Below are 22,052 nucleotides of genomic sequence, written 5' to 3'. Positions count from 1 at the left end.
CTGACCCCTGGACGAAGAACAGGAGCCACCTATTTTTATTATCACTTCCTGCCCCTCTTCCCCATCCTCCTTTTCCAGTTCTGAGGTGAAAGACTCCTTCCTGCCAAGTGGAGATGGTTCTCGCTCCTTTTCCTAAGAGGGCTGGGGGCAGAGAGGTTATCCAGTCTGCCTCATGTCCCAGGCATTCATTTCCGCCTCAATCTCCTAGAATGTTTTGTTATGGAATAATTCTCCTAAAGCCAAAGGGTTAATAACAGAAATCCAGCCAGCTTTAATAAGAATCCACACTTTGTTCCCTACAAATGTCTCAATGCTGGTTGTTAATAACTTAAGACAATCTTGCCCCCTCAAGTCGGTAGTTTTCAAAGAAAAGTATGACACACAAAAGAAGAGAAACTCGGATCAAGCACTCTTAGAACTCAGTCCGGCAGGTACATTTGTCACCAATTAGGGCTAGTTGCAATACGTCACCGAAGGTGGGAAAACATTAGTGGTGGTTGAAGTAATTCAAAAGCTTGTAGTGAGGACAGGAGACGCTGTCTCCAGAAGGAAGCTTTTGGTTCAGTGTCTTATCTGTGTGCTCTCCTCAGAAGGGACCTCTTGGACATGGACAGAAAAGTTAATGGCCTGTGCTCTTCCCTGGAGGAGCTTCTCCAGCTTTTTCTGCTTCCATACATGGGAGACATGACTTCTGTTTTCTGTTTTCTCCTTTGCTGGGGTCCAGGTTCAAAGGATACCCTCCAGTGGCTGACCCTCAGTATACACAGCTCAGTATACCCTAGCCTGGTCTCTTAAAGGCCTAAGGCTTAGTTTTCTTACATGAAATTGGGGGTTCAAGATGACATGTGAGGGCTGTTTCCAGGAAGAATTCTAACCTCTCTGATCTTGAACATAACAGGCGATTGCCAATTACTGAGCCCCAAAAAAGATATTTTAGCTGGAACAATGAAAATCTGATTCAGGACATAAGAGTTTATCTCCTGAGAGGTTGTGGTTGTTCCCAACCCATACCTCCCACCTTGAGATGAAGAGGTGGTAAGCCAGACATAAACAGGCTTCCCTGATTTCTTCACAAGTCAGCTCAGGGGAAGAATGCAAAAGGGAAAAGGAAAAATGCAACCTCAAGTCTCACAGCAAAGGACAGGTTCAATTAAAGACCCTGAAGGTGCTAAATTCAAGGAATCTAGAAGTAGAAGTGGATGCAGACCTCTTCCTGAGTACAGTGGTTCTGGAGCCAGGGGATAGATTCATTCGAAGGACCTGAAGGTGCTGAATTCAGGTAACTCAGGAGTAGAAGTAGATGTAGGCCTCTTTCTCGGCACAAAGGGTTCAGCAGTCAGAGTAGAGCTGGTGAAAATGCCATGGGTTTCCGTGTCTTCTGGGGGCATTTTCTTTTTCAATAAAAGAAAATAATCAAATGATTTCTAGGATACAGAACTGGGAGTGCTTCCCTACTTTTTCTTTTCTATTCATACTAAATAGTATTGTACTTCATTCTACTAGTCCTCAGTTCCAAAACTCTTATTTTGCCCTACACTTTGATACTCTGCCCAAATCATGCTCATTTTCCCTTCTTTTCCAGTGTCATGTAGCAGAAATAGCATGAGATTTAGATTTGGTAGACATAGATTCAAATCAACAGCTATGTAGCACGATTGGGTAGACTTGAAACTAGGAAGATCCGAGTAAGAATTTTGTCTCAGACTCTTATTAGATGTGTGAACCTGAGCAAGGCTCATAAAAATAATATCTACCTCCTAGAGTTGCTGTGAGAGTAAAATAATGTTTGTGAGACATTTTGCAAACTATAAACAAATGCTAAATATTATTAAATTGTAAAGGGCAGGGACTTTGGAGAAATATACTTAAGGCTCAGTATGATTGATTTAAACAAGGTTTGTTAACTCAGTGGAATTGATAAGAAATGGTTATCTAGTTTAGCATGTGAGTACTAGTTAATCTAATAAGATTAAATCTTACAACAAATAATGATTGGTTTATACTCAATATACTGTAATGATGTAATGGTAATATAGCATATAAATTGGGGACAAGCTGAGCCAGAGAGAGATTTTAACACAGAGAAGTCATGGTGGCTCTCTTGCTTTCTCCACTGAAACCAAGACCCATTCTAGAAGGCCTCCAGAAAGCTAGCCGGAGGGGGGAAAAAAAAAGCTAGCTGAGCCAGAGGGGAAGAAGACAGACTGTGAAGGAGATAAAAGAATTTGGACTTTATCCCTTGTGATTACTTTACTAAAATGAAGGCTGGTCCCAAGACCTCCAGAAAGCTAACTAGGACATTACATTAAACCACTGCAACTATGTGCTTATGAACAAGTGACTTAATTCCTATACAACTTAGTTTCTTTATCTTGAAAATGGACTAAATGATCTCTAAAAACTATTAACAAATTGATATCTTGTGAACCTTTGACAATGTGTACTCTTCTCATATAGTTTTGTCATCTCTGGGTTATCAGGTGTACTTCCCAGAGTAGTATGGGATCTTTGAAGTCATCTAGTCACATTCTACATCAATAGGAATCCCCTTTGTAACATTCTTGATAAGTACTCATCAAATATCTAGTTGAAGTGAGGGGGAATCATGGGTAGAAGAGGAATAGTTCTAATTGTTAGCAAGTATTTCGTTACAATGAATCAAAACATTTCTGAAATTTCTAGGCAGTACTTCCAGGTCTGTACTCCAAGGGCCAAAAAGAACAAGTCTGATCTGCTTTCCCTTAACAGCCCTTTAACTCCTTCCTAAATCTTCTCATCTCTAAATATATTTTTCCAATAACCACAATAATTTGCAGATATAGTAAGGCAGACAAGTTTTATTATCTCTATTTTACTGATGAGGAAACAACTTGGAAGGTTGTAACCCATTCATATAAGAGGATACATCTAAAGACTCTCTGGTGGGATAAAAACTCAAGTCTCTTGACCGAGTTCAGAGTCCAGCTCTATCTACTATACTATATTGCTCATCTTATGACATGGATTCTAGCCCTCTAGATTTTTCTTCCTCCTGAAAACCCATTTACCACCATGGCCACCCTCTTTGTGCCAACCTAAAACTGAGGAGGTATTTGGAACAATATTGAAACAATTTGGCTGCTATCATCTTAGGCGTTCTTCTACAGTATAGCATTCAATGAAAGGCTCAAAAATGTCCACTGGGTGGAATAGTATATTTATCTTGTCCAAAATAACTTGTCTTTGGGGAAAAAGTCATACTTGCTTAGGAGTGAAAAAAAATTTCAACAAAAATTTCAATTTTAGTTCTAAATTTCAAGCATTAACCAATTTCATGAAAGCAATAATCTAGTTTCCTGATGGTAGTTTCACAAAATATCTCTAACTGCAGCCTTTTTTTCCTGAGTTTCAAACCCACATTTCAAATCATTATCAAGCCTTTTCACATAGATTTCTTACAGTAAACTAATTCTCTCTCCTCTGAAGTTTGTTTTCTTTCTGTCTTTTTCCATTTATGCTAATGGAAATACCAATCTCTCAGTAATTCTTGTTTGATACTTGACTTTTTTACCTTTCTCACTCCTCCACATTCAGTAAGTCATGAAATCTTATTCTTCATTTCTGATCTCTTTCATCCCCATGACTCGCCAGTGCAATCTCTAACTCCATTACATCTTGGTGAACTACTACAATATTCACTCACTACTCTCCTTTGGACATTTAGGAGGTGTAGGGCATAGATTGCCTAACTTAGATTCAAGAAGATCTGCATTCAAATCCAAGCTCAGATCTTTTCTAGTTGTGTGTCCTTGGGCAGATGACGTAAACTTGCCTCAGTTTCTTTATCTGAAAAATGGGGATAATAAGAGCACCTACCTCTTGGGGTTGTTGTGATGATCAAATGAGATAATTTTGTAAGAGCACTTGGGACAATTCCTGGCACATTCTAGACACCACATAAATGTTAGCTGTTGTTATTACTATTATTAGACAAGAGATTCCCAGAAAAATCTTGCTAATGCATATGATCTTATTGCTCCAGGGTTCCCAGATCTTTTGGAGCTTCCCAATGTTTATGGGATAACTCAAATTTTCTTGGTCTTGCATTCAAGATCCTGAACAATCCAGCTCCAGCTTCCTTTTGCAGCTCCATCTTACCTTCCTTTCTTCCATTTCACCAAACTGGCACTCATCAGAACCACAGGCACCTCACATCATCTTTTTAATTTGCTTGGCTAATGCCATTTCCTACCTCACACTCCCACCAATTTTGCCCTACTAAAATAATAGTTTTAATGACCCAGCTCCAGTTTTGCCCTAGTAAAACAATAGTTTTAATGACGCAGCTCCAATTCTAGCTCCTCTTTCAAATCTTCTTGACTCTCCTAAACCCAACCTTCTGTGATTTTTCCATCACTTTGCTTCTATTTCTCTTATATATTGACCTCCTTCTGTTTTGCAGTATTGTCAAACTTCTACATGCCTGACTTCCCCCATTAGATAATAAAATAACCCACTTTAGGGCGGAAACCTAGGCTTATTTTTGTATTCTTAGTCCAAATCACATATCACATAAAATATTTGCTTAATGAAGATAGCCCTTAATAACTTTTGATCCTATGAGTTGATTTTAACTCTTTATCAAAGGGGCAAATTACTTGAAATAAGCTTTCCATTTAGTTTATGAGCAACAGATCAGTGAGAGAGGTTCTCATTCAATCAATTAATTGTCTGTCTTCTACATTCTCCATCTTAAGAGAAAGAGACCTGTATGTGCAAGAATGTTTGTGGCAGCCCTCTTTGTAGTGGCCAGAAACTGGAAACTGAGTGGATGCCCATCTAACTGGAGAATGGCTGAATAAATTGTGGTATATGAATATTATGGAATATTATTGTTCTGTAAGAAATGACCAACAGGATGATTTTAGAAAGGCCTGGAGAAACTTACATGAACTGATGCTGAGTGAAATGAGCAGGACCAGGAGATCATTATATACTTCAACAACAATACTATATGATGATCAATTCTGATGGACCTGGCCATCTTCAACAATGAGATGAACCACATCAGTTCCAATAGAGCAGTAATGAATTGAATCAGCTACACCCAGCTAAAGAACTCTGGGAGATGACTGTGAACCACTACATAGAATTCCCAATCCCTCTATTTTTGTCTGCCTGCATTTTTGGACATGTATACTAATATTGTATTTAATTTGTACTTTAGCATATTTAACATGTATTGGTCAACCTGCCATTTGGGGGAGGGGATGGGGGGAAGGAGAGGAAAAATTGGAACAAAAGGTTTGGCAATTGTCAATGCTGTAAAAATTACCCATGCAATATAACTTGTAAATAAAAAGCTATTTTAAAAAATTCTCCATCTTATTTGTTATTACTATCATTATGCAATTGTAATGCGGTTTAGGAATAGACTATGCCATGGAAGCCAGACAATAATGCTTTCTAGAAGCCATCAGAAACTGGATCTCCAAGGAGCTATTCAAATACAGCATTTATGGTTGGGACTGAGGACAAGTAAGAACTTCTCAACATCTTGTGACTATTTGCAAAGGTAAAAGGGAGATGAATGAAAAGGTGCTTGGAAATATCAAGCCAAATGCAAAAAGGGATGCAGCATCTTTTACCCAGCTCTTTACTCATTTGAAGGCACAAACCCAAAAATAATTAGGCTTCATGATTCTGGGTATTGTGTCTTAGAGCAAGAGTGACTACTTGAATCACTATCTTCAATCTCGCTGAAACACTACTCAGAATAGGTTCTTAAAGTCTCAGAGATAACAAGAATTATGTGTGACTCTGTTATTATGGTAGCTGCCTCATTAAAAGATGTCTCACTCTTTTGTCTGGGACCTAGATGAGACAGTGATTACCAAAAAACTGGTATTTCTTTTTGTTAGGTAAAGTGTATGATTAGGTCAGAGATCCCAAGTGCAATTACTAGTGAATGCTCTTGACATAGCCTTCTTTCTAACAAAACTAAAGGAAAATTTGATTTTCATATTGTCAAAACTCAGGTTCTTTTTGCATATATATATGTAATTATAATTTGATTCTGGACACTGGAAAACTGAAGAATTTGATGCTTATCACTCACCATATATATTATGTCCCACTTAACAGGCAAAGGACTATACCAATATATCTCAAGATATATTCATTCCTTAGAATCTTGTTGCTTGTTCAGTCATGTATGACTCTCTGTTGAACCCATTTTTTTTTTTTTTTGACAAGATATTAGAATGGGTTTGCCATTTCCTTCTCTAGCTCATTTTACAGATGAGATTAAAGCAGTCAGGATTAAGTGACTTGTCCAGAGTCTTACAACTAGTAAGTGTCTGAGGCCAAATTTGAACTCAGGAAAATCTTCCTGACTTGAAACCTGAAACTCCATACATTTAGCTGGCCCAAGAATCCGGTAGGTATCTACAAGTTGTATCTTAAGAATTGAACTACTCACCATTGAAATGGAGAACAGGGAGTTATCAAAAGACATATCTGTAATAGGAGAAGAACAAAAGACAGGCATATAGCATTATTATAAAAAAATTTTTTTCATCCACCCAAGCCCTATAGATTCTAGCATGAATCACATGACTAAAATGGTGCTTCTCTACCACAAGAGAGGGCAAACTCTTCTTCAGAGGAAAAAGGGAAACCTAGGAAAACAACTTTCTCAAATATAAGGAATTAGGTGTTACTTTGTCTCCTTGTATCTTCATGGTAGTCTTCTATACTTTCCCCTTGTCATTGATTGTGTAGCCACTGCAGTGAAGTTAGTTACAAATAGAGACTTCAGACTTGAAAAGTAAGGGTGAGCTAATGCTTTGTACTCTACTGCTCCTAATGGGCAGTCCCAAAACTGGGCTAATTTAGGGGTTTGTAGACCCCTATGACCTCAGAAGAGGCTGGTTGTCTAAGACAAGTGGTACAGGAAGAGACAGACTATGGAGACTACACTACTCAACTTTGAGCCAGGGACATGTACCTGAAGTAGTATAGTTTATCTTGGTCCAGCAGGATTCTTGCTCTCTGCAAATGAAAGAATAAAAATTATTCCTCTGATCTAAATGTTCTTGAAAAGCACTTTAGGCATTACTATTGTTTGTACAGATTTTAAACACTACAGGGCACCCCAAAAATCTTGGTGCAGTTTGAAGATATTAAAAAAGTATAATGTAGAAGAGTAGCAACTGTATCTTATTGATCTTTCTATATCTTTCATCATAATATTCTCCTTTAAACACATAATTGTTGCTTAAATGTTTGTTAAATGGAATTTGTAAAATCAAATTGGCTAATAAATAAATATAAGGTGTAGCTATAAAAAAATTATGCTGATTCTATAAGGCACAAATGAAAATTTACTTTGAATTGTTAAGTGACAACTTACATGTAAAAAGTTTGGGTGATATGAGCCAGGAAGGGAAAATATCATATATCCCAATACTAAAAGGGGCTTTACTTTTTTTTTTCCAAATAGGAAAATGAGAAATCAGAGAAAGATTTAAATTTTAGGCTCCCCAAGATCTCTTTAGAACCACTTCCCACTTGGAATCTGAGCAACATAACAAGATTGCTTCCATGACACAGTTACCTTCCATCACCAAGTGGGCTGTCTTGGTATAGGATCCAAGTGGGAGTCTTCATGGACTCTGAAGGAAGCCACTTCTACCTTATTCATTCACATTACCTGAACCAATTATATTCTAAAAATCCTCTGAATCTATCCCCATTATTCTATCCCAGGACAAAAGGTATGGAAACTGATGTTTCCTCCATCACATGCTCCCGGAAGTTCTCCTGGACCCACCTCACCTTTTTTTCTGAAGGTTTGTGACTTTAACTGGCAAAAATAAAAACAACAAACAACAAAGTATTAGATTGTTTCACCAAGAAGTTTATATTGCAAAGAGCAATTCTTTAAAGACTTTACAATTCCAGAATCAAACCTGGCATTTCCAGGCCTTAATCTGACTTTCTTGTTTCACTGAGGGAAACAAAGTCAGGCACAGATTTTATGTAATGGAAAGGGGCCAGGGATCCTCACAAGAAACAGTATTCTCTAGGAAACTGAGACTTTGGGAAAATCCTAGGTAGGAAAAAATCTCCCCCTCCCCCTTGTTCAGATAAAAAATCCATGTACCTTGTCTAATCTTTAGAATGGCCACAACCAGCATCACAATGAGAATTAATGCTCCAGCCAGACTCAGGGACAGTGGTAAGATCCAAGAGGGCACTAGAAAATAGGAATATTGAGTTTGGACAGGTCAAGGAGAGAGAAGCAATAGAAATGAAAGGCAAAGAAGTACTTAAGGTGCCTCCTCACAAAGGATAGGCTTGCTGGGTTGAGAACACCAGAAAATTAGCTTAGACTCCTATTCTACCATACTACAAGATGCAGAAGACCTTGCTTCTCGGAGGCTTTGGAAGTGATCAACTGACCAGGAGTATACTAGAATGTAGAGAGGATTTACTCTACTTAGTGCAAGTTATTTCTTCTAGAAAGGACCAACAATTTTTTACCTCATTTCTGTGTTGGGGCCCTTGTGACACCCAAAGATATCTCCAGAACAGACTTGCCTGCCTTTGAGAAATTACTCCTGGGAATAGAAGGGCAGCACACAGAGTCATTCCAGCTTTCCCTCCCTCTTTGCCTTTCTTTCCCAGAAGATTTACTCTACCTGGAGCAGTTGGAAGACTTGTAGTTGGCAGCCCATAAACTGGAAAAGAAAAATCAGAGAGAGTGAGCAATTTTCCTGGGACATGGAGCTGACTTCTTCCATGATACCACTATATGTTCAGAGTATAACACAGGATACTTTTTGACAGTTTTGTAGCTAGCTACTGTTGCATGTTAAATTGTCAACTCGAACACAACATCTTCCTACCTTGGAAAATTACCATGTAAATTATCCAGGAAGTAAAGAACATAACAAGAGATTGTGGGGTAGGATAGATGAAATGGGACCCACCCACAAGGAGCTGGAAGAATGAGCAACCAGAAGGGACTGGAACCATCTCACATGATACAAAGTGTCAAAAAGCAAGCTGGCCCTTACCTGGAAAGGTCACATTCACTGGTTTGCTGAAGTCTGAGACTTGCTTGGCAATCTCCCCCATCACACTGTATTGACACTTGTACTGTGCTGTAAGGCCTTCACTCACATTGGTCACTATGAAAACCACTCCTTGCTGGGCCTCGTGTGTCTGCAATGTCTGGACCACCCCATCACCATGGAACAGTGAGAACTCAGCTTCCTGGAAGCCAGGGGGAGCCACACAGTGAAGGTGGATGGGATCCCCTGGTTTGCCAGGATATGGAGGGGTCTGGTAAATAGAAGGAGCTGGTATTGCCAAAGAGCCTGAAAAATAAAGTACACAAAGGAATTTTGAGTGTGGATTAAATTTAATGGGGAGAATTCATGGAGATGTCTGCTGGATTTGGGTTCAAATGTCAGCATATGGGCTCTAGGATAAGTCACTGTACTTCATCAAACATAATCTGTAAAATGGTGTTAGATGGCTTCTAACTTCTCTTTTATCTCTAAACCTATGACCTGATGACCAGCCTAGGCAGGTCTGCCCCAGAAGGGATAATAAGTTCTTTTCTAGAATGACAATACATTTCGCCTCTCAGCTGACTTCAGAGAATGCCCTGGACATCTCCAGACAGGAATCTTCCAGTGTTATCTTTCAGGGGCTCATGGATCATGGGGTTACATTCATCCTCTCAAAAGCAAAGCCAAAGACTTGGACACACCATCATCCTATGTCTTTCAGAGCAGATTGCAAAGCACATATTCCTGGGGTTAGGATCCTGAAATTGATATTACACCCTGAGAAATCAGTACAAACCAGACTCCTTTTCTTCAATTCTGGCAAACATTGGCAAAGGATCCCAGATATTCTGTTCTGCAATTAGGAAGTGATTTCTGATCCTAAGGTGTCATTAAGTAAAGAAACTTACCTGTTACAAAAAAGAGGACTTTCCAGGGCATCTCTTCAACAAGTTCAGTTATAATTCTGGCTGAAGAGAGAGACACACCAAACCAAATGTTCACAACCTTGTGAGGCAAGAAGAAAAAGTTTACAAGGGCAGTTTCCTCATCTAGGGAGGAAATTGCACATTCTTGAACCGAAAGGGAATCGATGTTTTACCCTCCCCTTTTACAAATAGTATGTCAAACCAAAGAAGCTAAGTTCCATATTTTCAGTTGAATTCTACAGATTTTTACAAATTTGAGACCAATGGATTTTTTGCTTTTCCTTTAAAGGCAGTGGAAAAGGAGGTCACTTGATTTCTTGACAACCCATATTCTTAAGTAAAAACCTTAGAATGTTAAAATTTGGAATAAAAACCTTGACTATTTTCTTGAATTGGTGCTGTTTTCAACCTTAGGGAGAATCTTATTAATCGGGAAAAAACACTACTAACCCCAGTCTTTTAATTGTTCTACAATAGAAACCTCTTGCTCCCTGACATAGCAATAATTTATGTTTGCTTGTGTCTCTCAGCATTTTGAATTCAAAGGTCTGGCTTGGGATTACATTTTGGAAAAAGATATAGATGGATATGTCAGTGAGAATGCACATCCAACAGACTTATGATGAAGAGAGCTTTTGTATACAGAAAGAGGACTATAGGGACTGAATATGGATCACAATGTAGTATTTCACCTTTTTTTTTTCTTCCCTTTTTTCCTTTTTGATTTGATTTTTTGTGTGCAGCATATGTGGAAATGTTTACTAGAACTGCATATGTTTGATTGGATTACTTGCTGTCTTGGGGAGGGGATTGGGGAGAGAAAAATGTGGAACACAAGGTTTTACAAGGGTGAATGTTGAAAACTATCTTTGCATATATTTAAAAAAACAAAGCCATTAAAATTAAGAAAAATCAAGTCAATGATGGGCAAAGAAAAAAGAGTAACAAAGTAACTTCTCTCCACCCTTACTCATTTTATTATCATAAATGCATGAAATATAAACTAGCTTCAATATCAAGGACTGTGAGACTGATAAGTCTACATGTAGTCCTTTTTCTAATTGTTTATTGGGCATTAGTTAGTTTCCCAAACTATATTGTAAACTCTTTAAGCCTAAGGGTATTTGACATACTGTGTCTCACAGTATAGGACTGGGATTATAGATTGAAGTTGGGTTTATGGATCTGGGGCTCATTTTCAACATACTAGAACTTCCCAGGGTTGAAGGGCAGGAAAGTGTGAGTTTGCTTAATTTGGCAATTAAAGCTCTTTGTAATCTCCTTTTCCTTTCAGTTTTATATTAAGTGCTATATAGCAGAAAGAACTGTTTTTAAGTGTCAGGAGATCCAAGTTTGAATCTTGTTTCCAGTGTTTACTGTGTAAAAACCTTTGTGATTTTCTTCCTTATCTTTAAGATAGGGATAATATCCTTTGCATCTTGATGGTTATTTAAAAAAAATTTTTTTTATAAACCTCTATTTGAGTATGAGTAATTATTACTCCCCTTTACACACAATTGTTCATCTCCCCTTGCCATATCAATATATGAATTGTGTGGTAAGCTGATCCTCCATGCCTGCAATTCACTCTTTCATCTCAACTTGCTGAAATCCTCCTCTTTTCAAGTCCTATCTCTGGAGCTACTTCCTCCAAGAAATCAATTTCCCCATCTGAAGGTGATTTCTCCAGCAAAATTTCCCCAGGAACTCAATGTGTCAGCTATTATGATTTGCCTGAATTGCTCTCTTTACATACTACTTTGTTTTATACTACTATGGACAGTCACTCATCCTTTTCAATTATAAAGGCCTTGCATAAGTAAATCCCATTTAGTTAAGTGTTTTATCAGATGCAAAATACTTTTGTCACAGCCACCCTGATAGTGCAATTATTAATCCCATTTTACAGATGAAGAAACAGGGTGAAGTAACTTAACCATCACCTCACAGATATTAAATCTTTAGTTCATGATACAAAACAGGTCTCCAAGTGCCTCCATGACGTTATCCTTCTGAGGAGGGAAAAGTCAAGGATTCATATACTCCCTGCTACCCCTCTCCAAGACTTCGGAGAAATCTGGAAAGACCTGTGGGAACCCATGGCAAAGAACCATTTTCGCAGTAAGGCAATATTGTAAGGGTAATCAGCTTGGAAAGACTTAGTAACTGATTAACACAGTGATCTAGCACAATTCCAAAGAACGGATGCTATCCACTTTCAGATGGAGAATCAGCTGCTGTAAATTGAAGCCACTTTTTTTTTCCTTTTTATTGACTTTTTTTGGGGGGACGGACGTGACTAATGCAGAAATTTGTTTTGCGTGTAATAGAACTTGGTTTTCTTGATGGGTAACGGAGGAGGGGAAGAAGAGAATGTGGAACTGGGAATACATATCTATATATCTATGTATCCTTCCACCGCGGCCTAAAACAAGTCATTTGAGCTCCCAGTTTCCTCAATTGTGGAAGGATGGGGGAATGCTGGGTTGGGGCCACCCAGATCTCAGACGCAGGAAGGAACAGAGGTCACAGGCAGAGGGTGCGGTCAGGCTCCTCCCCGGGAAGGGAGGGCCACGAGAGCCCCACACCACCCCAAGCTCAGCCAGACCACGCGAAGAGGCGGGGAAGCCTCCCAACGGCCAACGGCTGCCCGCTCGGGGCATTTTGGGAAACGGTGGCGGGGCTCCTTCGTAAGGACCTTCGGCCCCTCCTTCTAGCCTGGTCTTAGCTGTCTCGATGACTGCCTGCGGGGGACGGCCCAGCTGGAGCGCTGGTTTCGTCCCACCGAGTCCCCGCGGAGGTACTGCTTTCAGAGAGGAAGGAAACGAAGGGGGAGCATTGCCTCTTTCCAATCCCAGCGATGGGCTGAAGGGGCGGGATTCCTCGCCCGACAGGCAGGCGTGGGCGCCAATCGGGCAGCGAGGCTGCAGGGCTGCGGAGCCAAGCCTTAAAGGGGCCGCATCCCTTTCTCACACTGCCGGATGACCCGGATGATGGCGGCAAGGGCGGCCCTGGCCCTACTCCTGGCGGCATGTTTGTCGCCGCTGGTGTCCGGGACGGGCTCCCGGGCTCCCCCACCTCAGGACGGCGAGTTCACATTTTTGCTGCCCGCTGGCCGTAAGCAATGTTTCTACCAGCCCGCACCAGCCAACGCCAGCCTGGAGGCCGAGTACCAGGTAAGGGCGCGGGTGGGGGGTTAGGGAATCTGAAGGAAGGGGGAGGGGAGTTTGAAGCGGGACTGGGGACCCTCTGTGGGCGGAGCCAGAGTTTTGGTCCGCTAGGGCGGTTCATAGTTCGGAGCCCTGATGAGTAAGGGGGCGGGGCCAGAACCAGTCATCTCAAGAAGGGGCGGGACTAGAACAAGAGGTTGGGGGGGGCTCTTAGAGCCTGAGATTTAAAGGGCGGGGTTATGGAAAAAAGTGCCTCGGAAGGGCGGAGCCAGAGCTAGGGGCGGGGACTGATGAGCGTGGCTGGTATTCTGCTAGCCCCTCCCCCCCTCCCGCCCCGGGCCTGAACTACAGTGGGGATAGCCCTACCTGCATTCAAGGTAGGCCCCTGTTTGGCCTCTACCCCCAGGTCATCGGAGGAGCGGGGTTAGATGTGGACTTCTCCTTGGAGAGCCCTCGGGGGGTGCTGCTGGTTAGTGAGTACCGCAAGTCGGATGGGGTGCACACGTGAGTATGCCTTCTCCGGGCCCCTCGCTGACTCCCCTTTACCTCCCAGCCTGGCTGCCCTACTTGAGAAGGGTTTGGTTACATCTGCTAAGCCTGACCTGGCCTCAGGTTACCCACTGCTAGCTGCCAGGGCTGCAGGGGCATCTCCTTGGCAGAATGGGGTGATTGGGCAAGTCACCCTATCCAACTCGAGAAGCTGCTCATTCCCGTCTCATCTCCAGGGTGGAGCCCACAGAGTTGGGAGACTACAAGCTGTGTTTTGACAACTCCTTCAGCACCATTTCAGAGAAGCTAGTCTTCTTTGAGCTTATATTTGACAGTCTACAAGATGAGGAGGATAGTGATGGCGATGGTTGGGCTGATGTGGTGGAGCCTGAAGAAATGCTTGATATTAAGATTGAGGACATTAAGGTAAGAACTGGATTCTTTCCCCCAGCCCAGCATCTGTTCTCCCTGACCTGGCTCTTTAGACCTCTTTTGGCCCCTACAGAGCAGTTCTGGAATAAAAAAGAAATGCTACTAAGGGTTTATATCTAAATAGTATTTTGAAGTTTACCAATCCCCTCGTGACACAATGAAATAGTGTAGATATTATTTATTTTTAAATGTGAAAAAATAAGTCAGAGTATACGTATAGCAGCTTGCCCAAGGTCTTTGGCTAAGAAGTGAGATCAAAATTTTGACCTACTTGGCTTCTACTGCACCACTAAACGTCCTCAGTCCTCATTGCCTAGGACTGCTTTGGTTTCATTGAGAAATCTGGGTCCAACTGGGCTAAGAGAGTGCCTTTACCTGGACACAATTCTCTTACTTGGTCTTCCTTTAAAAGGAATTCTCTGCCCAATCTGTGGGACTTGGGCAGATGTTAAGCCTGGATGGGCTGCGCTCCAGAAGTGTGGGGCCATCTCAGTTTCAGGGACCATTTTGACCACTTCTGAGGAGTTTGCTGTTACTTTCCCACAGGAATCCATTGAGATGATGAAGACAAGGCTGGAGCGCAGTATCCAGGTGCTGACTCTGTTGAGGGCTTTTGAGGCTCGAGACCGTAACCTGCAGGAGGGCAACTTGGAGAGAGTTAACTTCTGGTCTGCTGTTAACGTAGGGCTGCTGCTCTTGGTGGCTGTACTCCAAGTGTGCACGCTCAAAGGCCTCTTCCAGGATAAGAGAGTTGTGCGCACATAACTCTCCCTGGAGAGGGGAGCTGTGGGAGGGAATGGGGGGTGGGTGGGTTGGAGGGAGCCTCTCTCTCCTGCCCAGGATCTATTCATAGCCCTGGGTTGAGGAACAATTGGACTTCCTTGAGGGAAGCAGTTTAAAACTGACCAAGAAAGGGTCGAGAAGCCTGGGGCACCGATTCTTCCCTTTTGTCAAGGACATAGAGGGCATCTTGATGGAACGGGTACTCATGTCAGAGATTTCTTAGGAACTTCTATCCTCTGGAGCTTAGGACACCCCAAACCTAAGCTGAGACAAAGAGGCCTGAGCAGAGAACAACTGGGATGGTGGGAGTGCAACTAGGTGGTACAGTATGGGACTTGCAGGCCTGGAGGGGCTGCTGGCTCCATTACTGAAGAAAGCAAAGAGGGAGAGATGGGGTGAAATCTTTTGTTCCAAAGCTGCCCAGAGATCAAGGGTTATCTCCCCCCCTCCTCCCACGTGCCTTAAGTATTGTCCATCCTGGGGCAAACTCCCCTCCCCATCTCACCCTATTCCTCTCTGGCCTTTCTGAGTGTCCCCCTAAGTCAGGGTGTGGCCTCATTCTCTAGACTCTAGGCTGAGTTCCCTCCCAGAATGGCCATGTGACCTTTCTCCTATTCCTCTACTCTTATTTCAGTCCCCCTCCCCCCAACTATGCCAGCTGCTCAGAGACAAAATTAGCTCTGTGTGGGGCAGGTGCCCAGTCCCCAACAGAAACTTAAGAGATGAAGTGGGAACAAGTGGGGGCAACCCCCTTGTGCCTCACCAAGAACTTTTAATGAAACTCAGACACTGTTATATGCTTGCCCAGGACTGTCAGTTTATTGGAGACAGGATGGGTTGTTCTCCTCCAGCCTGGTGCTGCCTGCAGCAGGGGGAAGGCTTTGGCTCATGGCCTACGTAAAGTTCTAAACAGCACCAGTGTGGCTGCATCCCCAACCAGAGGACTTGACCCACTTCAAATCAAATGAAGGCCCTTTGGGACTCAGCTGGCCAAGGGAACAAGGGCAGTACCCTTACTGGGCAGAAAGCTGTTAGCCAAGGGTAGAAAGGGGTGACTCCTGAGCCACATGGAACAAAGTACCAGCTCTGGTTTAATAAATTACTCTTGGAATCGTGGAGTGTGTGGTAACTGGGGCCTAGGCTGGGGGTACAAGTTGATTGCACCTGGGGCCTTTGTCCCTGAAAACCAGGCTATCTGGAAACGAGGCTATTAAGTTTTGGCCTAGAGCAACATAACCAGCAGGAGTGAAAGCCAACTCTCCAAGGTGCCACTGTAGGGAGCTCAGGCCTAGCCTGAATGGGAAAATGCCCCCTCAGCTCCCAAGGCTCACAGGGCAATGCCCTGGGCAAAGGCAGCAGGCTGGCGCCTGTGGAGATGGATGTCTCTCAACCAGACGAAACTCAGAAGAAGGGCCGGGAAGGAGCAGAAGGAGGTGGTCGCCTGAGCACAAGAGAGAAATAGAAACAATAAGTTTAACGTTGTGGAGAGAAGGCTGAAGAATGGTGGAATGGTCAGATCACCAGGTGACTGCCCTCATTGGGGTGCCAAGTATAGGGGTAGGTCTAGTAGAGTGGGACAACTCTACATCTCCCAGGGAATCATCTTAGGGAAAGATGTGCAAATGCCTCTAAGGCAGAGGATTGAAGAGTTCTGACCGGAAATTGGACTTCTGCCAGAATCATTCTCCTCTGGGGACTACTACCTCTAATTCTGGGAGCCTTGCTCTGTACTAGGGGAAAACCTTTGGCCTTGGGAGAGGTAGAAATTCTGTAGGCAGTAGGACCTAATCTCTATGCCATACTTCTAGCTTTGGTTTATTTAGTTGCCTGGCTTTGGACCCACAGGAGAGCTATTCCTAACCATCTTGCCATTCTTTCCTTCAGTACTCTGGTAGGAAACTACAGAACCAGTTTAAGAACCCCAACAAGCAATTTGTGTTTTATCTAAAGATCTCTGATCAAATTGCCTATTGAAGCAGCTCCATATTTTTAAAGGGTAGGAGAGATTCATGCCTGAAGATGAGGGTGGGAAGAGGAAGTTCTGGGGACTTGAAGTTCAAGAACTGCTTTCGCATGTCCTGGGGAAAAGCAGTCACTTAAAAAAGATGGATGGGGTAATAGTAGCTAATTCCGAAGTTCCCAGTACTTCCACTGAACTGAAGCTCTCAAAGGGGAGCAGGGTCAGCAGCAGGGCTGAGCAAGGATCTGGGACAGCAGGCGGAGCCCCAAGAAGCAGATTCCCATCCCCTTTACTCCCAAGCAAAGACAGGAGGAGACAGACACCAGCCACCAGTAGCTTCTTCCCTTTATTTTAGTTTATTAATAGGGTACAGAGCAGAGGCACTTAACACTGGTCAAATTGAGTGAAGGAACAAGTTAAGTCCCACATAGGTGCCAGCATGATTAGAGCTGGAGCCCATTTCCCCACAAAGGGTCTGTCTAAGTCTGGCAGATAGTCTGCCAGCCAGGCCAATATCATCAACTCTTGAGCCCTGGGCAGTCCCTCAGGCAAACATGGTCCCTGATCCAAGTGCTCCCTGGCCTGTTTTTTTTTCCTTTTCCTCTTGGGGGGCGGGGGAGAGGGGTTTGGGGCAAAGGGAAGACCACTTTCCCAATAGTGAGTTATGCACCTCAGTGGGTCCCCATCCCCACAGCAGGGGTTTAAGGCAACTCTGGGGTTTAGGGTGGGTTTAAAGGCTGGAAATACATCTCTGGAAGCTTAACAGAGGCTCCAATGTAGCAGTATGGGGCTTGACTTTTTTAAGCCTGGCTTCCAGGAGGAGTATGTACAGCTGGAGGTGTGCAAATACACTAGTGCCTGGGAGTGTAAAGGAGTGGGCAGTGGAGAGATCAAAGATGACCAAGACTGGTCACCCTGTTCTCTTCCCCTTCCTTATATTCAGCTAGCTACTTTCTGACTTGGTACATCTGATAACCCCAGGCCAGGCCTTAGTACTTGGCTGCTTCACCCCTGTTGGTGCCATGCCCTGATTCACTGTCACTGAGCTCCTAGGGTGATGAACATGAGACCCGTATGGGTCCTGAGGTGGGGTGGGGCCAAGACTTTGTACTTGTACTAATTGGCCAGCAGGATTCTCTCCCCAAATGAGGGACTTAGAAATGCCCTGACCCTGCTGGCTCATTGTACAAAGGACGTGGCAGGTCACCTGGTCTCCAACTTACATTTGGTTTAATCACATGTCACTCAAAGGGCCAAGACACAGAAACACAGGCACTTGCTGTGTCCAAAGCCCAAGACTCATAGGTCGGTCCTTCCTTCCCCCATTCATATATCATCATTTATACAAAAACAGTGTCTAGGGTTGATGGGCTGAACTGAAAGGCCACTACATCAGTTCCCATCTGTCTATCCCAAGTCAGATCCTAGACCTCATTTACAAAGTGCAAGACCCCGACCCCATTTTAGATTCCCCAGGACTGCTCAGTTCCAGAGGTTAAGTGCGAGTGCCTTGGAAGCCTGCAGAGCTGCGTCCCTGGCCTGTCAGCGCCTCTCTGGCTGCTGCCTGCATCTGTACTGGAATGGCCAAGGAGCGCAGGTGTGTACCACCAGGCCCACGGGCTACAAGTTCAGATGATCCCTGCCTGGCAAGCATGGCCTCAGGCCTGGCTGTCAGGGACTAAGGGAGAAAGGGGGGAAGGGAAGGAGGCCTCCGGGCCCAGAGCCCACATTTGCTTTCTACAACCTTGGGTATCCCTCAGAGCCGGCAGTGTATAGAAACCCCACCCACAATAGTACCCTGATGGTCTGGTGGCCACACCCCACTGAGTACATGGGCTTTCTCTAGAACCCAGGGTTAATCTAGCAATGACGGTTCGGCCGGGCGGATAATGGTTGGCCGGTTCGGTGCGGCGGGGGGTCTTCTGCTGTAAAGAAAATAGAAACAGATGGGAAGAGAACCCGGTGAGGATGGGGAAGGCAAGCCAACGGGGGTGAAAACAGCATGGGCTACCGGGCTGCTGGTCTAGCCGAGAATCTCCAGTCTCCCCTCAACCCCCTCAGACTGTGTCAGATTCCAACTGCCTACAGAAGCTGGGAAGGGTTTGAAGGCCAATCATTTGGCTGGGAGCCCTAGAACATCCTTTCATGGACAAGAGAGCTACCTCTAAGCCAGACCTCTCAACCCTGCACCGCTCCCACCCCGGGAATCAGATGAGAATTATACTTTGATCAACTGACTAAAAAAAGACTGCTGGCTCCCATGGCCAACAAGTCCCCTGCTGAGAGAGAGAGAGAGAGAGAGAGAGAGAGAGATGTTTGTGTGCAGTAGGTCCTGAGGGGACAGGATTGGGAACGCTGGCAGCCACACTCTGGCATTCCCAGGGTTAATTTCTCAGTAACATGTGAATGAGGGACCCACTATCTCAAAAGACTAAAGACAAGGTTGTCAATAGATTCAGCACTGTCCCTGGCAGGGAGCAAAGGGTATGGGTAAGGAATGGGTAGAGGTTTAGAATAAATCTTACCTGGGCACACCAGGGGGGATGCCAGGCGGAATGCGTGCTGGCCGAGATGGGATCTGAGGTGGGGCTGAAAAGGGATCGTTGTTAGAGAAGACATTCTGAGGTCCAGGCCGAGAGGGAATAGGGGGAGCCACAAAGGAGGCAGCAACTCCTACAGGCACAGGTATCAGAGGTGGACCTGGGGTAGGACCCCTGACTGCAGGGGGCCTTCCTGGGGGAGGCACACTGGCAGAAGGTCGATGCTGAGGTGTGGGACTGCAAGAGAAGATAGAGAACAGAGATTGGACCTAGAGTTGTAGAAAAGCCAGGTCCTACCTCAGCCTCCCTGGAACAGATTCAGTCTATTTCCTGGACTCAACTTGTACCTGCCAATGACACTGAAGCATCTAAACTGTTTGTTGGACAATGGTGGTCTGCCCTCGAGTGCCTCAGGGCTGGGGGATCCTAGACAACCCTCCCCAGCCTTCATAAGCTATTGGATTCTAACTGGAATCAAAAAATTTAAGACTGAGAAGGAAATTCAGAGGTCATCCAGTCCAGCTTTCTATAGCCTCCCCAAGGCTGACCACTTAGTCAGCCAGCTCTAGTGGAATACTGTTAAGTCATGTTTTCTGAAACAAGCATGATAACACCTATGTCATTATATACATATGATGTGATATACTCTTATCCTGAACTGACCCTGCCACTATCTGTACCTGCTGGTCTTAGTTCTGCCTCTGGGCACCAGCAGAAGTAAAAAGGTGCTATCCTCCTCCCCCTAAATCTGTGCTCACAACCACAGCTCCAGGTCCAGCCCCTTTCCCCAGACAGACATGCATACAACTGGCCGGACCTGTGCCTACTGCTGGAGCTCTGGAGCCACGTGTCATCCACAGGGGGAGGCACAGGGGTGGATACTGTGCTGGTGCTGATGTCCCCAATGATGTTAAGTGCCTCCTTCAGGGCATGGTACATGCGCAGCATGTCTTCTCGACGCTGGGCCTGGTCCGCAGATTCCTCCATCAGACTATTCTGGTCCGCAGAAGAGTAGAGATACGCCAGTAGCTCTGAGTGGATGAAGGCCTTGGTCTGCGGGTATAAGGGGAAAAGTCCAGAAATCAAGTTGGGGAGGAAAGGGGCTTGGGCCTTTCCACCTAACCCCCCCCCCCAAAAAAAAAACAAAACAAACCCCCAACAGTTAGGAGCTCTTCCTCTTACATGCACAGAATGAAATAGAGACCTGACTAGCCCCAAAGAAAGCCCTTTCCAATTAAATGAAGCCCAGTTCCTCAGAGCCTTCCCATCAGATTTACTTTTTCCTTCCTGGGAACATGGACTAAAACCTCAAGGGGAACCTGAAAAACATAAGACTTTTGTGCAAATATTCACATCCCAAATGTCCCACATACTTAAGGATTCTGCAGGGATTGGGACAGAGGTGACCACATGGTCCAGCTACCCAGATCTTGAGTCACTACACATTGAGGGCCTTTGGAATACGCACATTGTTGATCATGAGATGCATGATTGTCTTTGGCATGAGGTCACGAATAGACTTATTGATAATCCCCACATAGGAGTCAACAAGGTTTCGGATGGTTTCCACCTGGCGTTCCAGTTGAGGGTCCATGGAGAAGGTGTTTTCCTGGGCCCCATCCTCATTCTCAGCCTGGTCCCAGGTCAAAAAAAATAAAGAAAAGAAAAAGAAATAAAAGCTTATGAATGTTTCTACCCTTTCACATGATGAGGGGAACTCAAATTAAGCATAAAACAAAATGATTCTATAGGACCTGTTTTGCACTGTTCCCAGTTAACACTACCTGGTGAATATTCTCCTCTGCCCACATGATAACATCTTGGATTTGGCCCACTCCAAAGTTCCATCTCATTCCCCTTATCTATCCCCAGATAACTAGAGAGGTACCAACCTGGTCTTTCTCAGGATAGACCCCAGCTCGGAGGAAAGAAGCCTTCCAACTATCTACATCCTCTTGGGAGTCACAGGCTAGTTCAATCTGCCGTAGGTCCTTATAGACATTCCTGCAGAATAAAGTAGAAATAAGGTTTGCTGAAGTGCTGCTCCATTCACTATGTTGTCTTTCCACCTTACCCATGGCACCTGACAGAATGGTCCATAGTCCAGCAATTGTGGCAAATAATCATGTACAGAATCCCTCAGATCTGTTCCCTACTAGAAACTAGCAACTGGCCCCAGAACCTTATCATATATGAAAAGAAAAACTTGATTGCCATTCTGGGGGTTAAAAAAAGGAGGGTAAGGAAGAAATTGTTCCTCTTAAAAATGCAGTCAGTGAAGAAAGCAGAACCAGAAAAATGGTCTAAAAAGTAATTACAATCATGTAGTTAAAGATGACAATAGCAACACATTTATATCATATACACAGTAAAAATAAAAAAGAAATGTAAACCAATGATATAGAAGCAATGTAAAATTAGACAAATACATCTTGTAGGGGTGGAGTCAAAGAATGATAAATAATAGATGTTAGACACTTCTGAAATCATTTACAATTTTCGTTGCTGCTTCTCTGTTCTTATTTTCTAATATGCTATTTGTATATATGAATACCTGTACTTGTCAATGAGTCAAACTGTAACATAAAAAGGCAGATGGTATCTATAAAAGATTAATCTTTAGCCTTCTAAAAGCCTGTTAGAGGCTCTGATAATAGGATCAACCTGAAGTAAACTAATAAAACTTCTGT

General features: G+C 43.8%; 3 protein-coding genes across 13 annotated transcripts in view; 1 reads left to right on the top strand and 2 right to left on the bottom strand.

Moving 5' to 3' along the window:
• Nucleotides 1–189: 189 nt before the first annotated feature.
• On the bottom strand, nucleotides 190–10,130 carry C1H19orf38 (chromosome 1 C19orf38 homolog). Its single transcript, XM_003760458.4, has 8 exons — nucleotides 9,971–10,130; nucleotides 9,063–9,365; nucleotides 8,685–8,723; nucleotides 8,147–8,239; nucleotides 7,819–7,846; nucleotides 6,989–7,032; nucleotides 6,461–6,498; nucleotides 190–1,391 (listed from the first exon to the last, which is right to left on the bottom strand). The coding sequence occupies exons 1-8, from the start codon at nucleotides 9,999–10,001 to the stop codon at nucleotides 1,248–1,250; spliced, it is 720 nt and encodes a 239-aa protein (XP_003760506.2). The 5' UTR covers nucleotides 10,002–10,130; the 3' UTR covers nucleotides 190–1,247.
• A 2,132-nt stretch (nucleotides 10,131–12,262) lies between these two features.
• Nucleotides 12,263–15,977, top strand: TMED1 (transmembrane p24 trafficking protein 1). The gene is made up of 4 exons (XM_003760454.4): nucleotides 12,263–13,164; nucleotides 13,565–13,662; nucleotides 13,884–14,073; nucleotides 14,626–15,977. The coding sequence occupies exons 1-4, from the start codon at nucleotides 12,970–12,972 to the stop codon at nucleotides 14,842–14,844; spliced, it is 702 nt and encodes a 233-aa protein (XP_003760502.1). The 5' UTR covers nucleotides 12,263–12,969; the 3' UTR covers nucleotides 14,845–15,977.
• Nucleotides 15,283–22,052, bottom strand: part of DNM2 (dynamin 2) — a 76,647-nt gene continuing 69,877 nt past the window's right edge. For 5 of the 11 annotated variants that reach the window (XM_031947533.1, XM_031947538.1, XM_031947535.1 and 2 more), the window contains 5 exons: nucleotides 21,255–21,366; nucleotides 20,831–20,995; nucleotides 20,180–20,415; nucleotides 19,348–19,599; nucleotides 17,152–18,747 (listed from right to left, as the gene is read on the bottom strand). In XM_031947533.1, the coding sequence (XP_031803393.1) occupies nucleotides 18,678–18,747; nucleotides 19,348–19,599; nucleotides 20,180–20,415; nucleotides 20,831–20,995; nucleotides 21,255–21,366 (835 nt within the window). In that variant the 3' untranslated portion in view covers nucleotides 17,152–18,677. Of the gene's footprint in view, nucleotides 16,304–17,151; nucleotides 18,748–19,347; nucleotides 19,600–20,179; nucleotides 20,416–20,830; nucleotides 20,996–21,254; nucleotides 21,367–22,052 lie in introns of those variants that run through there. The other 6 variants (XM_031947540.1, XM_031947542.1, XM_031947541.1 and 3 more) reach the window with 2 other exon arrangements.

Source organism: Sarcophilus harrisii, chromosome 1, assembly GCF_902635505.1.
Source record: "Sarcophilus harrisii chromosome 1, mSarHar1.11, whole genome shotgun sequence".
Classification (NCBI taxonomy): domain Eukaryota; kingdom Metazoa; phylum Chordata; class Mammalia; order Dasyuromorphia; family Dasyuridae; genus Sarcophilus; species Sarcophilus harrisii.
Note: the sequence above shows the minus strand (reverse complement) of the source record. Positions and strands in the feature narration are given on the sequence as shown.